Here is a 17,308-nt window from a genome sequence, read left to right on the forward strand (position 1 = left end):
ATTCAAAAAGTTGTTTTGAGCAATTTTTTGAATTTTAGCATTTTAGAGTTACAAAAAGATTATAAACCAAACACTTATATTGATTTTTTAACTAAGTCAAACAACTAATAATAGTGGTCAAATAAGTCAAAAGTGGCTTATACTCTAATTATTTTACCAAACATGGCCAAAATCAACAAATGAATATAGCTTTAGAATGAACCTTGAAAGAGTAATCAAGTGAGTGGAGTATAATTCTCAAACTTAAAAATTACGAGCTTGATTCTTATCAATACCTACTCAATTCCATGGGATTTATTGGCAAAAATTTAGTATGAGTTTGTAGCATTATAGCATCCCAATAATGACGCAAAATGAGTTTTTATTTTTTTATTTTTTAAATTTTTTATTTTTATTTTTATACATTTTGGGTGAGAGGAAGGGGAGAGGAGGGGAAAGGAGAGGAGAAATGGTACTTTTCAGTATTTGTGCTTAGCTGGTGCACGTTAGAGATGCTCTAACTTTGATATTTATTTATTTTAAATTTCTCTAATCCAAACGGTTGGTGTTTTTTTAAGTATTATTAATTGTGGACTTATTGAATCACAAGGAGTCAATACAATATCTATCTATACATACTTTTTCAAGTAAATTCAAACTTATAAACTTTCATTTGGATGAACCACAGTTATACCGCTTGACTACAAGGTTTTTTGATGATTTACTAATTTTTTAATCGTTGACAAAACTATAAATAAATAGAGTTATAATAATATTTGGGGCATGTGATACAAAGTTTTGATGTTTGGACAAAAAAGTACAACTAGTCAGGGCGGCTTTCCAATTCATATTTGGTTGGAGGCAGAAACAGAAAGTGTTGTAATGGGGACGACTCATCAAGAAGACACACTGCTCTTAGAAGACCATCTTCTTCCACAGGTTCCACCTTCAACTTAACCCATAGCTTCTTTCTCTCTATATTTCATTTCTGTGTAAAATATGTATGCATTTTCACTCCTTGATTGCTTTAAAATTTATTGTCTTTGAGCCTGATCGATGATCAATCTGAAATAAACACTTTCCTTTCAGACGCAAAACTGCAAAAGCTATGCAGGAGATGGTTCCGTTGACATTAAGGGGAACCCTGTTCTAAAAGCTAATACTGGAAGCTGGAAAGCTTGTCCCTTTATACTTAGTATGGAAGCTGTTTTTTTTTTTTTTTTTTTTTTTTTTTTTTTTTTTTTTTTTTTTATATACATTAGGTTTCAGGCTAAACTGATCATAAACCTCCAGAACAAGAGTGTTGGAGGAGATAATCGCGAATTGCCCCATCAGTTTGTTTCATGTTTTCACCCCTATACAAACAGTTTTCATCACTTCCGATCGATCAAGGTCACCCAATGATCCCTAGGTTCCAGTGGGATTCGACTTCCCACACTACCTACTGGACCAAGGTTTTAAGGTGATCAGTCGAAACGACTGAGTTAGTCCTGTGGGGCAGAAGCTGCCGTCTTTTAGGATCAAGCGTTGATCCGTCGAAACAACTGAGCTAGTTCCGTTGGGCAAAGACTGTCTTCTGTTAGAAACACAAAAAACTATAGCTTGTAGTGAATACGCAACTTTATTTCCTTATAAATCGCCATCACATTTTCAAGAGACAAGGTGTTGGCTTGGCTCTTCACCGGTCTCCGCCCAACAATATCTCTAGCCACTAATTAATGCACTTGGCCCTTTACCGGCCTCCTCCCAATACCTTCTAATTTTCCCATTCTAACCAGTGGTCTTGTTTGTTTATTTTCGTAACATGTATGTCCTTGTTGAATCTTAAATTGTTATCAGGTACTGAATGTTGTGAACGGTTGGCATACTATGGGATTAGCATAAATCTTGTGAGCTATCTCACAAAATATTTGCATGAAGGAAATGCCTCTGCTGCTACAAACATCACCACTTGGGCAGGCACCTGTTACCTTACTCCCCTTATTGGAGCTTTCCTGGCAGATGCATACTGGGGAAGATATTGGACCATTGCTGCCTTCTCAACCATTTATTTCATTGTATGCATAATTTCATTCCACTTATATTGTATCAAAATTCAAAAGGCCTAAGTTTTATAGCAATATTCAATATGCACTGATAGATTTGATATATTTCTCAGCCATTTTTTTGGCTAACAAGAAAAACTCGCAGTCACTACTTGAGGGTGTGCACTGGTTAAACCTTGTCCTGTGACCTTATTCAGCAAAGGACCACAAGAAGGTAAATCAGTCTTGGTTCCCATAGCTTATTAGCTCAAACCAAGAAGATCAATAGGCCGCTTCTTGACTGGGATTCGAACTTGGGTTAGGAGGTAAACTACCCTAAGTTGTCCATAGCTTATTGGCTCAAACTANTTTTTTTTTTTTTTTTTTTTTTTTTTTTTTTTTTTTTTTTTTTTTTTTTTAATATACATTAGGTTTCAGGCTAAACTGATCATAAACCTCCAGAACAAGAGTGTTGGAGGAGATAATCGCGAATTGCCCCATCAGTTTGTTTCATGTTTTCACCCCTATACAAACAGTTTTCATCACTTCCGATCGATCAAGGTCACCCAATGATCCCTAGGTTCCAGTGGGATTCGACTTCCCACACTACCTACTGGACCAAGGTTTTAAGGTGATCAGTCGAAACGACTGAGTTAGTCCTGTGGGGCAGAAGCTGCCGTCTTTTAGGATCAAGCGTTGATCCGTCGAAACAACTGAGCTAGTTCCGTTGGGCAAAGACTGTCTTCTGTTAGAAACACAAAAAACTATAGCTTGTAGTGAATACGCAACTTTATTTCCTTATAAATCGCCATCACATTTTCAAGAGACAAGGTGTTGGCTTGGCTCTTCACCGGTCTCCGCCCAACAATATCTCTAGCCACTAATTAATGCACTTGGCCCTTTACCGGCCTCCTCCCAATACCTTCTAATTTTCCCATTCTAACCAGTGGTCTTGTTTGTTTATTTTCGTAACATGTATGTCCTTGTTGAATCTTAAATTGTTATCAGGTACTGAATGTTGTGAACGGTTGGCATACTATGGGATTAGCATAAATCTTGTGAGCTATCTCACAAAATATTTGCATGAAGGAAATGCCTCTGCTGCTACAAACATCACCACTTGGGCAGGCACCTGTTACCTTACTCCCCTTATTGGAGCTTTCCTGGCAGATGCATACTGGGGAAGATATTGGACCATTGCTGCCTTCTCAACCATTTATTTCATTGTATGCATAATTTCATTCCACTTATATTGTATCAAAATTCAAAAGGCCTAAGTTTTATAGCAATATTCAATATGCACTGATAGATTTGATATATTTCTCAGCCATTTTTTTGGCTAACAAGAAAAACTCGCAGTCACTACTTGAGGGTGTGCACTGGTTAAACCTTGTCCTGTGACCTTATTCAGCAAAGGACCACAAGAAGGTAAATCAGTCTTGGTTCCCATAGCTTATTAGCTCAAACCAAGAAGATCAATAGGCCGCTTCTTGACTGGGATTCGAACTTGGGTTAGGAGGTAAACTACCCTAAGTTGTCCATAGCTTATTGGCTCAAACTAAGAAGACTGATAGGTCACTCCGGGTTGGAAGTCGGACTTGGGTTACAAGTTAATAGCTTGACCAACCTAACTTGGCTGAGGATGCCCTTCTCATCCCTTTATTATTGGAAATAGTTGCTCTGATGTGACATTCAACTTCATTCTTTAAGGCCTGCTGGGTGCACTTAACTTAACTTAACTTCATTCCCAGATGGCTATAACTTAACTTCATTTGCAGGGAATGTGCACATTGACTCTATCAGCTTCTGTTCCTGCTTTAAGGCCTGCTGGGTGTGAGGGTTCTGTGTGCCCTTCTGCTACTCCTGCCCAGAATGCAGTATTCTTTTTTGGTCTCTATCTGATAGCGCTAGGAACCGGTGGGATTAAACCGTGTGTTTCATCATTTGGTGCTGATCAGTTTGATGACACTGATCCAAAAGAAAGGCCTAAGAAGGGGTCCTTCTTCAACTGGTACTTTTTTTCAATCAACATTGGTGCTTTGGCCTCGAGTACTATAATTGTATGGATCCAAGAGAATGCAGGGTGGGGGATTGGGTTTGGCATTCTTACGCTGTCTATGGCCATTGCTATTGCAAGTTTCTTTTTGGGCACACCCCTTTACAGATTTCAGAAACCCGGGGGAAGTCCTCTAACAAGAATGTGCCAGGTCCTGGTTGCATCCTTTCGCAAACGAAACTTGGCTGTCCCTACTGATAATACACTTCTTTATGAGGCAATTGAAGGAAGCCGAAAACTGTTGCACACTGATGAATTGAGGTAAATATGAGCGATATTTGGCTCACTCGATGATGAGGCTAACGTTATGCAATAAATGTGCTTGATTTTTTTGATGCAATTTCTGCTTTGCAGGTGCCTGGATAAAGCTGCTGTAATATCAGATGCTGAACTGAAATCAGGAGAGTATTGTGATTCTTGGAGGCTTTGTACTGTAACACAAGTTGAAGAATTGAAGAGATTGGTTCAATTGTTCCCTATATGGGCTACTGGAGTAGTCTTTTATGCTGTCCTTGCCCAACTGCCCACACTGTCTATAGAGCAGGGCATGACAATGGACACCACCATCGGTTCGTTCAACATTCCAGCAGCCTCGCTTTCTAGTTTTAACATTATCAGTACTCTAGTCTGGATCCCAATCTATGACAGGGTCCTCGTCCCCGTTGCCAAGAAAATAACTGGGACCGAAAGGGGATTTTCTGATCTGCAACGCATGGGCATCGGGATTTTCATATTAATCTTGTGTATGCTGGGCGCTACATTGGTTGAGACGAAGCGACTGGAGCTTGCACGAGACCTTGGTCTAGTGAACGAGGGCAGTGCAGTGCCAATGAGCATCCTGTGGCAGGTGCCTCAGTATTTTTTGATGGGAGCTGCCGAGGTTTTTACATCCATCGGGCTGATCGAGTTCTTCTATGATCAATCGCCCGATTCCATGCGATGCTTGTGGACTGCATTGGCACTACTCACCACTTCCCTGGGAGCCTACTTGAGCTCATTTATGATCACTGTTGTCACATCTGTTACAGGATGGATTCCTGATAACTTGAACCAGGGACACCTTGATTATTACTTCTTGCTCTTGGCTTTCCTTGGCTTCTTAAACATGGTGGCATACCTCATCTGTTCCAAGTTGTATAAATCCAAACAGGTATCTTAGTGTTTTCAAGACTTGTGCTTGCACACCCTTTTGTGCTCTTATAATTCTTGTATCTATATCAAATGATTTATGGTGTTAAACTCAAAGATTATATATGTACCTACATCTTTGGCAAACTTAGCTGAATAGGTAGTTGAAAGCTGAAAATCTATAAGTTAGAAATTGAAAACTGAATAGCAAACCTAGCTGAAAAGGTAACGGTAGCTATAAGCTAGAAACTGAAAACTGAATAGTTGTTAAGCTAGCTGATTATGCTTAAAAGTGTTTGGTAAAATTAGCTTTTTGATAAGCTGATAAAGGTAGAAAGACTAAAAATGACATCTTCATAAAATGAATTTTTTGCATTTTTAGTCCCACGACTATTGTGGTACTTGCAGAATTGGTCCACAACTTTCAAACTTTGCAATTTTGGTCCATGACTATTGTTTTTGTTGCAAAAATGATCATTTTCCAGTCAAAACCTCGCCGGAAAATAAATTCAGTGGATTTTCCGGCAAGTTTTCACCGGAAAAAAAATCCGGCATATTTTTTGTTGAAAAAAATTCTCCTTTCAAGTAGTATTAAAATGGACATTTACATTGTTGAAAAAAATTAATCTTTCAAGCACGGAAACATCGATTATGCCAGAAAAACATATATTCTAATTTTGACAGTGAGCTATTTGAAATTTGGAGCATTATGGCAGTGAGATATTTGGACTTTGGAGCAAATTAAGCTATTTGAAATGTGCTTTCAAAAAAAAAAGCTATTTGAAATGTATATGTGATTGACTATTTTAACTAAAAAAAAAAATTAAAACTAATTAAACTAATTAAAGGTAAAACTTTAATTATTTTTACTTTTTAGCCAATTAAGTACAAATTCAAAATTATTAATACAAATTCATGATCAACAAAAATAATATTATTAAGATTAAATTTAAACTAAAAAGTACCAAAAAATTTTGAATTTGTACATAATTTTACTAAGTAAAAAAATGAATTAGTTTTAACTTTAATTTTTTTTAAATCGAGTTTTAACTTTAATTAATTTACCAAAATAAGAATATATGTTTTTCCAGCATAATCGATGTTTTCCCGCTAGAAAGATTAATTTTTTTCAACAATGTAAATGTTCATTTTAATACTACTTGAAAGGATAATTTTTTTCCAGCAAAAAATTGACAAAATATATCGGATTTTTTTCCGACGAAAACTTGCCGGAAAATCCGTCGGATTATTTTTCGGCGAGATGTTGACTGGAAAAGGACCATTTTTACAACAAAAACAATAGTCGTGGACTAAAATTGCAAAGTTTGAAAGTCGTGGACCAATTCTGCGAGTACCACAATAGTCATGGGACTAAAAAAGCAAAAACTTCTCATAAAATTTAAATAGATTTAAATTTAGATAAGTTTGTTTAAATATTAAAATTTAACATTTTGAGTCTAAGTGCCAAACATTTTGTTTAAATTTAAATAAGTTTGTTTAAACTTATTAGTAGCTTAAAATAAGTTATAAGTTCCAAACAGAGTCTAACATATATATATATATATATATAAAGCTTACCAAATAAAATCATTATTGATTTAACATTCAACCTTAATTGCATACAATGGTTATTTTTTAAATTTGGTATATAGAATCAACCTTCAACATTAATTGTACGCAAAATGGTGTGTTAAATTTGTATACATAACTCATAACTGATTATATATAAATAAATTTGTATATATAGAATCATTACATAAAATTTGCATACATAACTCATTACCTTAATAAATTTGTATACATTAATTTGCACGAAAAGTCATTATATATAATTTGCATTATACGTGGCTCATTCAACCTTTGACTTGAGTAGTTCTTGGTGAGGTGGGAAGTGTAAAACGGAGAATCCATTCTCCGAGTGTCGTTCTCTAAGGATGGCAAATTGGAATTGAGTCAAATGTGCAGCATATAGGAGGTTAATTGTCAATAGTTGCAAGAATCAACAAAAAGCGAAAGTATCATGGTGCAAGAATTCAACAAGTGTAATCCAAACTGTAAACAATCAACTAAAGTGAAGAGATGGATGCCGTCACTAGGTCTCATGCATGATGCAACTACGGTGGAATTGGGATTACACAAGTAAGCCTCGTTCAAGGAAGCTAACGGCACCAACACCAAGCGGCGTCACGCTTAGACTCCCATATCCTCAGTCGGCTGGGGCATTATGTCGAACACATGGTCTACCACTCCTTCCGGGTCTTGTCCTCCCGGACCAAGGGCGGGAATGTGGTCAAGTAAGACTCATGGAGATCCGATATCTTGCAACCTCCCCTTTCTCCCTCTTTGCTATCTATCCTGGCCTGTAATAGGAACAAATCTCTCCAAACATCAACCATACATGAACACATGAAACCTAACTTGCATTTTTCAATTTAATGGAATAATTCAATTCAATCAAGCATGATCCCTAGTGTGGAGCATCCAACTCCCAATCAAATCTAGCTAATCATAGTATGAGATTGAAAACAAGATAGATCTAAAAGCTCAATTGATAATCAAAAGGAAATTGCAATTGAAAACTAAAAGCAAATGTAAATCAATGTCTAAGAGTTACCAAAGTAATAGTAAATGCAATCCAAAAGTTCTTCAATCTTCAATTGGTAGCCAAGATCAACTATTCTAGATCTAACCTAGCTCTACAATCTATAAAAGTCTTCTAAGATGATGGAACTCGTCTCTCCAAGATTATCCTCCTTCAAATATCTCCCTAGGCCTCCATAAATAGCTTCTCCCCTTCACATTCCGTGCTTCTCGCCCAGGGTCTGATCCACGAACTCGTCCACGCAAGGAATGCTCGTGGATCTTTTACTTAAGTCACTTCCATGCTCGTAGAACTTCACGTGGAAATTTCTAGATATGTTCCACGCCTAGGTCCACACGTGGACTGGGACGTGGATCAGCACTGTTTCCTCCGCTTTTCATCGCTTATTCATTCGACCTTTGGTTCCCTTCAAATCTACAAGAAATCTTTCTGAACATAACATGTGATAGGGTTTTGCAAGAGTTGACACATTAGAGCTTTTCACAACACGAATTGACCACCAAAGGGCATCAAAGTATAACATCTAAGTCCCAATTAAACCCTTTCCTATAGGTATCTTTGGCACCTATCAACCTTCAACATTAAGCATTATATTTAAATATTGCATTTGCATACAATGGTTCTTTTTAATTTTAGTATATAGAATCAAATTAATATATATATGCATACATATATATACATATATATGTATATATACATATATACATGTATATGTATATATGTATATGTATATATATGTATACGTATACGTATATATGTATATACATATATGTATATATATACATACGTATATATGTATATACGTGTATACGTGTGTGTGTATATATATATATATATATATATATATATATATATGTATATATATATATATGTATATATGTTTATATATACATATATGTGTGTATATATATGTATATGTATATATATGTATTTATGTATACATATATGTATACATAAATATACATATGTATATGTATATATGTTTATATATACATATATGTGTGTATATATATGTATATGTATATATATGTATTTATGTATATATATATGTATACATAAATATACATATGTATATGTATATATATGTATACATATACATACATATATATATATATATATATATATATATGTATATATATATATGTATGTATGTATATATATATATAGTATATGTGCATATACATATGTATATATATACATAGGTATATGCACATATATGTGTATATATATATATAGGGTTGCACTCTCGTGCGAACTCTCGCCCAGGTAGGAAATGAGAACGCTCCACAACCGTCCACGTGTCCAGATCAACGAATCAGATGCAATTTTAGAAAAATGACGCGGTGGCATTTTCGTAAATAACTGGAACTTTGGTGCACCTAGTTTCACTTACAAGTGCACCTAGTTTAACTTAAAAGTGCACCTAGTTTAACTTAAAAGTGCACCTAGTTTCACTTAAAAGTGCACCTATTTTCGCACCTATTTTCACTTACAAGTGCGAGTAATTTACCTTGTTAATATTCATGCACCTATTTTCGCAAATATTTTCACTTACAAATGCAAGTAATTTACCTTGTTAATACTCATGCACTTGGGTGCAACCTAGGTGCACCTAGTTTTAACATAGGTTGCACCTAATTATAACATTAGGTGCACCTAGTTATAACATTAGGTGCACTTAGTATTGATGCTCACTGTACAATTCACTTGCACCTGTATTACATTCTGCAATAAATTTTACTTGCACTTGTGCAATTAATTTACTTTGTTAACATTCATGCACCTGGTTGCAACCTATGTGCACCTAGTTATAACATTAAGTGCACCTAGTTATAACATTAGGTACACTTAGTATTGATGCTCATTGTACAATTTACTTGCACTTGTAATACATTTTACTTGCACGTGTGCACCTATTTTCACTTGCAGGTGCAAGTATTTTACCTTGTTAACATTTATGCACCTGGGTGCACCTATGTGCACCTAGTTATAACATGACGTGCACCTAGTTATAACGTTAGGTGCAACTACATTCCGGACACGTGTCGCGCTGTGATTCGTCCACATTTCTCTCCTGGGCGGTCAGTACGCATTTGAACGCGATCCTATATATATATATATATATCTATATATATATATGTATATATATATATATATATCTATATATATATATGTATATATATATATATATATCTATATATATATATGTATATATATATATATATATCTATATATATATATGTATATATATATATATATATCTATATATATATATGTATATATATATATATATATATATATATATATATGTATATATATATATATATATGTATATATATATATATATATATATATATATATATATGTATGTATATATATATGTATACATAAATACATATATACATATGTATACATATATACATATGTATATATATGTATGTATATATATATGTATACATAAATATGTATATGTATACATATATATGTATGTATATGTATATGTATACATATGTATGTATATATTTATGTATACATATATATATACATACATATATATACATATGTATATATGTATACATATGTATATATGTATTTATGTATACATATATATATACATACATATGTATATATGTATTTATGTATACATATATATATACATACATATATATACATATGTATGTATGTATACATATGTATATGTATATATAGTAGAGTTCAGGTGCGCCCGCCCCTTAACGTGCGACCGCACCACTATGTATACAAATATACACCACTCAATGTTAGAAAATGCACCACACAAATATGCATCATTAGATACGCATCACTAAAAAACACACCACTAGGTATGCAAATATACACCACACAGTGTTAGCAAATGCACCATTAGGGACAGGGGAGCTATGGTGCATTATTTTGGCTGTGTGGTGTGTTTTATGGTGTTTTTCTGTATTTTCATTGTGGTGCGATTTCTAACATTGAGTGGTGCGAACTGCATCGACCGCACGGGAAGGTGCGACCAAATTTGAACATTATATATATATATATATATATATATATATATATATATATATATATATATATAAACTTTATAAGCATATTTATTTCATTATAAATACCTCATTCGTCATTCTTTTCAAACATGTCTAATCCTCTTTTTGTAGTTTTCTTTTATGTTTCACTCTAACAATTTATAAAATATGACAAATTATAAAAATTTTCAAATCTAATATAGTATGGATTATTTAAATATTACGAGTTCAAAATAAATTTATTTAAGTTAATAACATAATTATTGTTAGTTACATAAGAGTGTGGTAACACGTTTTCCCATTGTTCACAGGTCAAGTTCGCCAAAAAATAAAATTGTTAAATGCTTACTCATTAAGAAAATTTATTTTAAAATTGTCTAAACTCATACTCTTTAAGTAAAAATTCAAAAGTATGCCTAAATACGTAATATAGTTAGTGATTATATTAATCCATACAAATTTAAAAATTAAATTCTTTTAATTTGTACATCCATTTCCTTAACTATAAGTAATAAAATATGAAATATACTTAAGGAAATGAAATTATAAAATTAACAAAACGTGTGTTCATAACTATTTAGAAAATTTTTAAAATATATACTTATATTGATGCACTATATTAATCATACAAAATTAAAATGCTAATTTTGTTAATTTTTAAATGTGATTATTTTAATTATAAATCCATCAATATATATTATAATTACGGAAATTATATTATAAAATTTGCTTATATACATATTAATAAATATTATTTACATACACGACGTATTATAGAATCATTAAGGAAATACATCCAAATAGAATTTAAATTTACTAATACAAAAATTAAAATTTGCATTTTTTTAAAATATAATTTTCTTAGTTATTATTCATATTGTTGGAATTATAATATATATGAAATACACGTACTTAGTAATAAATCAAATTAATTATGTAAATGTTTCTCTATAAATTTATCTAAATGTGTACATGATTAATTAGAGACTATATTAATTATACAAAATTTAAATTTAAATTTTATATGCTATGAAAATAGATACTTAACCAAATATATGAAATTACAACTATATTTTTATATTGTACATTTTAAAATATTTATATTTTTTTCAAATTTTTTATTTAAGTTCATAACAACATAATTTTGTCCGTGCATCGCACATGCAAAACACTAGTTTTACTTAAAGTAATATAGTTTTGAATAGGAAATTAAAATTTATTTTACAACAAATAATGTTTGGTTTAAGCAAAGAGAAGACAATGTATTATTAGAATAATTATAGTTTGGTGTTCACATTTTCTTTTAAGGATGAAGAGTAAAAAAATAATATCTTTAATTCTTTTTTAATAGTTGAAAAAAAAAATCAAATTAAGAATATTATGACATTTTAGTTCTTATCACAAAGAAGAAAATAATTAAAAAATAATAATAAAAAAATTTAAATATGACATGAATTCAATTTTGTGTATAAAATTAAAGGGAAAAGGGTCAAATAAGCCCCTAAACTTTATACGAAAAGTCAATTAGGCCCATAAACTTTTAAAAAGTGCAATTGGACACATTAACTCACAATTTTGAGTCACTGAAGCCCATTAACCGGTTACCTTACCTGTAAGTACGGGTAACTACACACTTGGCTCGCCACCTCAGCTTTGCTTTGTATTTAGATTGCCACATAAGCTTAAATTAAAAAAAATTAAAAAAAAATAAAATTAAAATAGAATTTATGGTCCACGGTCCACCACCACCGCAGCCGTATTTCTCCAAATCGTATAGTGACCATCGGCTTCCTCTTCCAGCCTAATCGCACCACCACTAGCGTCGCCTACCACCGTCCTCCACCACCGTCCACTACTACCGTCTACCACTAGTGTCGCTCCACCACCAAAATATGATCCAACCCTAATCGCACAACCATCACCATCGGCTTCTTCACTGCGCGTTGCATCACCACCAGCGTCGCCCCACCACCAAAAGTTGAAGGTTTTTTTTTCTTTTTCTTCATCATCGTTTTTCTTCATCGTTTTTTTCTTTTTGATATGGTAGCTAATAATTGGTTTATTAAACTGACTGGAAGTGCTTTTGATATGGTAGCTAATAATCAGGGAACACACACACGCATCGCAAAGCTCTTATGGCTGAAGATTGTATTTGAAGATTGTACCAAGCAACAGATATGAAAAGAACATATGTAATCCAATTTGCACAAATACACAGCAACTAAAACAACGAACGTTGAACCAAGCTATTAGATGGAAGATCATACCAAGATATGGCAATTTACAATCCGCAATTTAGATGAAGAATGATAAAATTATAAGTGCCTACACCAGGAGCAAAAAAACTTTGCAGAAATTTTAGTTTAACATCTTCAATGATAAAAGAGTCAAGTTTTGCCTGACATGAAAGTTTGTCAAAATTGACTTCCAAAACAAAGGAGGAATTTGCTCAGTTTAATTCATCATAACAAGCAGTACTACCTACCAGCACAAGATAGCTGTATTCCACAAGTCGCACATTTTAAAACCTTTAACAATTAAGTCATCAAAATCTGCAATTTGCTTTATATATATGAAGTAAACTATTGAGATTCAATTGCCAGAAACAAAAGATTCTACTGGAAAACAGAGTTAGGCCAAACAAAAGCTTCAATTCATTCTGTTCTCAGTCATTTCAAAAGATTCCTGTAATTTTATCAAGTAATTACAGTACTTAGTTTCTGCAAAATTTCGGACAATTTCGGTGGTGGACGGTGGTAGAGGACAGTGGTGGACCCACGCTGGTGGTGGACGGCGGTAGGCGACGCTAATGGTGGTGCGATTAGGGCTGGAGGAGGAAGCCGATGGTCACTGTACAATTTGGAGAAATACGGCTGCGCTAGTGGTGGACCGTGGACCATATAAATTATATTTTAATTTTTTTATTGTAATTTTTTTTAATTTAAGCCTATGTGGCAATCTAAATACAAAGCAAAGCTGAGGTGGCGAGTCAAGTGTGTAGTTACCGGCACTTACAGGTAAGGTAACCGGTTAATGGGCTTCAATGACTCAAAATTGTGAGTTAATGTGTTCAATTGCACTTTTTAAAAGTTTATGGGCCTAATTGACTTTTCGTATAAAGTTTAGGGGCCTATTTGACCATTTTCCCAAAATTAAATAATTACGAGATTTAGATCAGATGACGAGCAAATTATGCTATGGACGCAAGTCCACATTGCAAGGTGGATCCAAGTCTATGTTCACAAATTTAGAACTCTATGTTCACAAAATTAGAACTCAATATACAAAATTACATTATTCAATATTCACAACTTTTGAACTCTATATTCACAATTTTATTATATAGATTCAAAAATTGTGTTATACTATTGAACATAGAGTTTTGATACTGTTGAACATAGAATTATGAAATTGTGAATATAGAGTTATAAAATTGTGAACATAGAGCTATGAAATTGTGAACATGAAATTATGAACACGAAGTTATAACACTGTGAACATGGAGTTATGAAATTATAAACATAGAGTTATAAAATTGTGAACATAAACGTGGGTCCACCTTGCAAGGTGGACCCTGGTCCATGGCATAATGACGACCACCATGTGGAGGAAGTCCCTGCCCAAAGGGCGAAGACTTTTATAACCTGTTGATCCAAAATCTAAACTATTATTGTGGTTTAGAGAATGATCGAGATTATTGACATTGTTATTATTGCTAATAATTCAAGAAGTAATAAATAGTCAAAATAATATTATTACATTAATTAGGAGACTAAATGTGAAAAACAATAGTTAAAACCAATAACTGTAGAAATATTTTTTAATATAATTTTAAAACTTAATAAAATTTGAAGTCCGAAAAACATTAATGTCAACATTAATCTTCCCCAACAGAATAGTACCTAGAGATGCGTAATTGTGTTGTGATTCGGACATATGGAATTGATGATGGATGGGAGGCCACCATTACTCATTAGTCATTACCAAAGAAACGGTCAATTAAGTGAACCTACCTACTTCAATTTTTATAAATTCTTGTCTCTCTTCCATCCTAACCAAATTCCAAAATTGCTACCACAAATGTAGTGTATGACTTGTCAAAAAAAAAGAAAATGTAGTGTATGATAAGAACATCTTGAAAATAACTTTCATTTGTTGTATTAGTAGAAATATATCATTTTTCATCTGATACGGAGCTGTGAATTGTATGATGATAATATTTTTAAAATGACTTATATTTATTGTATTAGTAGAAATGTACCATTTTTCTTCACCATTTTATACGGAGCAGTACAGTGGAAAATGGAAATGCCATCATCCCATTCTCATGTATCAATTAGGATCTAGCTAGTACTTGTCTATAAAAGAGCCATATTTAATTATTTGGACATCATAACATTTAACAGAGTAGTTTTGACAATGTTGACATCCCACTGGCTCTAATTGAACAAGTTTAATTTACATATCATTTTCAAAATTTTATCAATACACGAAAACTTCTAAATAAATTTGTAAATTAATTTTTTACAATATTATTATAACAATATCTATTGTTGAGTAGTTTTTTCTATCAAATAAACAAGTTATGAAACTAAAACAAGATGTACTACTTATGAACCTTTTACAAATATAATAAATATTAATATTTTGTTGAATACATTCACATGAGAATCTACAACACATATCTCAACACATGAAACATGTATGGAAAAAACTACCACGGCCAAATATCAACATGCGTTTGCAAGATCAAGTGTTCATAGTACAACTAAGATCCAAGTCATATACACAACAAGGCAAATCCACAACTTCCCGCATCATAATCTCATTGCATGACGATGCCCTCTATGCTATCACCAGTAACCCAATTGTGCATGACACACTACTAATATAAAAGAAGATGGCGAGTACTGACGATGAAGACAATAACAATGCTACCCAAAAGAGAATTAAGAAATTAAAACTTAGACAATGACAATGCTACCCATAATAAGCTTGTGGGATGCATACCTCAAGACAAACAATTCAATACATATTCATATCAAGGGAATGATGGATTCAAAGGAAAGCCTTTGTCACGAGGTTGTGAGAATGGCATGACACCACAACTTCCTGCACCAAAGGATCTCCACCAAAAAGATGATTCTAGTTTTTTGAGAAGATTTACATTAAAAGTTGTGGCAATAGGATACGATTGTGGTATTCTTTTTGGGTTATTCTTGTCAAGTCTCATGCTGGTAACTAGAAAACCAGAATTCATTACAAAGTTTGTTGAAGAAGAAACATACAAACTAGCAATGAAAGGTCAAACAAAGAAGATCAATGTATTCTTAGAATAATTATAGTTTGGCATTCATATTTATTTTTACGGTAAAGAGTAAAAAAGGAAAAATTTTAATTTATGCCTCTCCATAATATGTCAATTATCAATGTCACCCCTGAATTATTAGTGGTGTAAATGTTGCTCATCAATTTTCAATACGGTACATATTTTCCCCTTCCTGTACCGTACACAAATCTAAGTTAATATTCACTCTTTGGAGCATTGTCTTCATTTTTGTCATCTTTGACAAAGTTGTCAGGGTTGAATTTAATTTATCAAATAATTGTTTTTCTAGTAATATTTCATCAAATATTTTCTCCAATTGGACCAAGCTTGTATACTTGTGGCTTTATAACAATTCCTTCTATGGGAGTATTTCATATGAAATTGGCTTGCTAACCAATCTTGAAGACCTTTCCTCGTATTCAAATTAATTTTATGACAAATATAGGAAACTTGCAGAATTTATGGGGAATATTCAATCTTGACTTTAAAAAAAATTTTTTTTAAAGGTTTTTATGAATTTTAAGAGGGAAGGAATTAGGTGGATAAAAAATTACAATTTCATGGGAAAAGAATAATGCGGGAATAAAGGAAGTTTAAATTCCAGTGTTTGGTTTGTAGGAATAAAATTATTGGGAATTTCAATTTCAATGTTGGGTATACATGGGAATTGAGAGGGAAAAAGCAGTATAAAGTCCAAAATGCACATTGTCTAGTGGCATCAAACCCTTCCCTTTATACGGGACGTGGTGGGTTGAAGCCTCAGTGGAGGCAATACTGATCCTTGTGCTTCAATAGGTTGAGAAAGTAGTTATGAACAGATACTGCATTGTAATAGAGTTAGTAGTATTCAAAAAAAAAAGTGTTAACTATTAAAGTGTAAAGACTTACAATATTAACACTTAAAATATTTTTTTAAAAATTTAAAATAAACATATAAAGAATGCAAATTTTGAATAATTGTTGCATATAAAGATTTAAATTAAATGAACATACACAAAGGGAAGTCGAAGAATAATACACACTATAATTTAGAAGGGAAGGTCATGTATCAATTTTAGATTAAAAAAGTGAGGGGTAATTTTGTCTCAAGACTATCTTTTTTCTTCCTAAAATTGATGGAATTAAAAACTCGGGGAAAGGGGGGGAGGGGGGGGGGGGAGG

General features: G+C 32.8%; 2 protein-coding genes across 3 annotated transcripts in view; both read left to right on the forward strand.

Moving 5' to 3' along the window:
- Positions 1 to 815: 815 nt before the first annotated feature.
- Positions 816 to 5,334, forward strand: LOC116006058 (protein NRT1/ PTR FAMILY 8.3-like). Of its 2 annotated transcripts, XM_031246316.1 has the most exons (5): positions 816 to 918; positions 1,069 to 1,174; positions 1,819 to 2,036; positions 3,782 to 4,320; positions 4,414 to 5,334. In XM_031246316.1, exons 1-5 carry the CDS (start codon positions 862 to 864, stop codon positions 5,216 to 5,218), a joined length of 1,725 nt encoding a protein of 574 aa, XP_031102176.1. In that variant the 5' UTR covers positions 816 to 861; the 3' UTR covers positions 5,219 to 5,334. The 2 variants fall into 2 exon arrangements, with proteins under 2 accessions (XP_031102176.1, XP_031102177.1); XM_031246317.1 differs by lacking the exons at positions 816 to 918; positions 1,069 to 1,174; positions 1,819 to 2,036 and adding an exon at positions 2,462 to 3,229.
- Positions 5,335 to 7,292: 1,958 nt separating this feature from the next.
- The window catches only part of LOC116005663 (receptor-like protein 43), a 14,918-nt gene continuing 4,902 nt past the window's right edge, over positions 7,293 to 17,308 (forward strand). The window contains exon 1 of the mRNA XM_031245908.1: positions 7,293 to 7,549. Coding sequence (XP_031101768.1) covers positions 7,293 to 7,549 — 257 coding nt within the window. The remainder of the gene's footprint in view (positions 7,550 to 17,308) is intronic.

Source organism: Ipomoea triloba, chromosome 15 (assembly GCF_003576645.1).
Source record: "Ipomoea triloba cultivar NCNSP0323 chromosome 15, ASM357664v1".
Classification (NCBI taxonomy): domain Eukaryota; kingdom Viridiplantae; phylum Streptophyta; class Magnoliopsida; order Solanales; family Convolvulaceae; genus Ipomoea; species Ipomoea triloba.

Coding starts and splice junctions, on each gene's coding strand:
- LOC116006058 (XM_031246316.1), top strand. CDS start 862: ATGGGGACGACTCATCAAGAAGACACACTGCTCTTAGAAGACCATCTT. Junction 2,037..3,781: donor TCTCAACCATTTATTTCATT/GTATGCATAATT, acceptor CTTCATTTGCAG/GGAATGTGCACATTGACTCT. Junction 4,321..4,413: donor TTGCACACTGATGAATTGAG/GTAAATATGAGC, acceptor TCTGCTTTGCAG/GTGCCTGGATAAAGCTGCTG.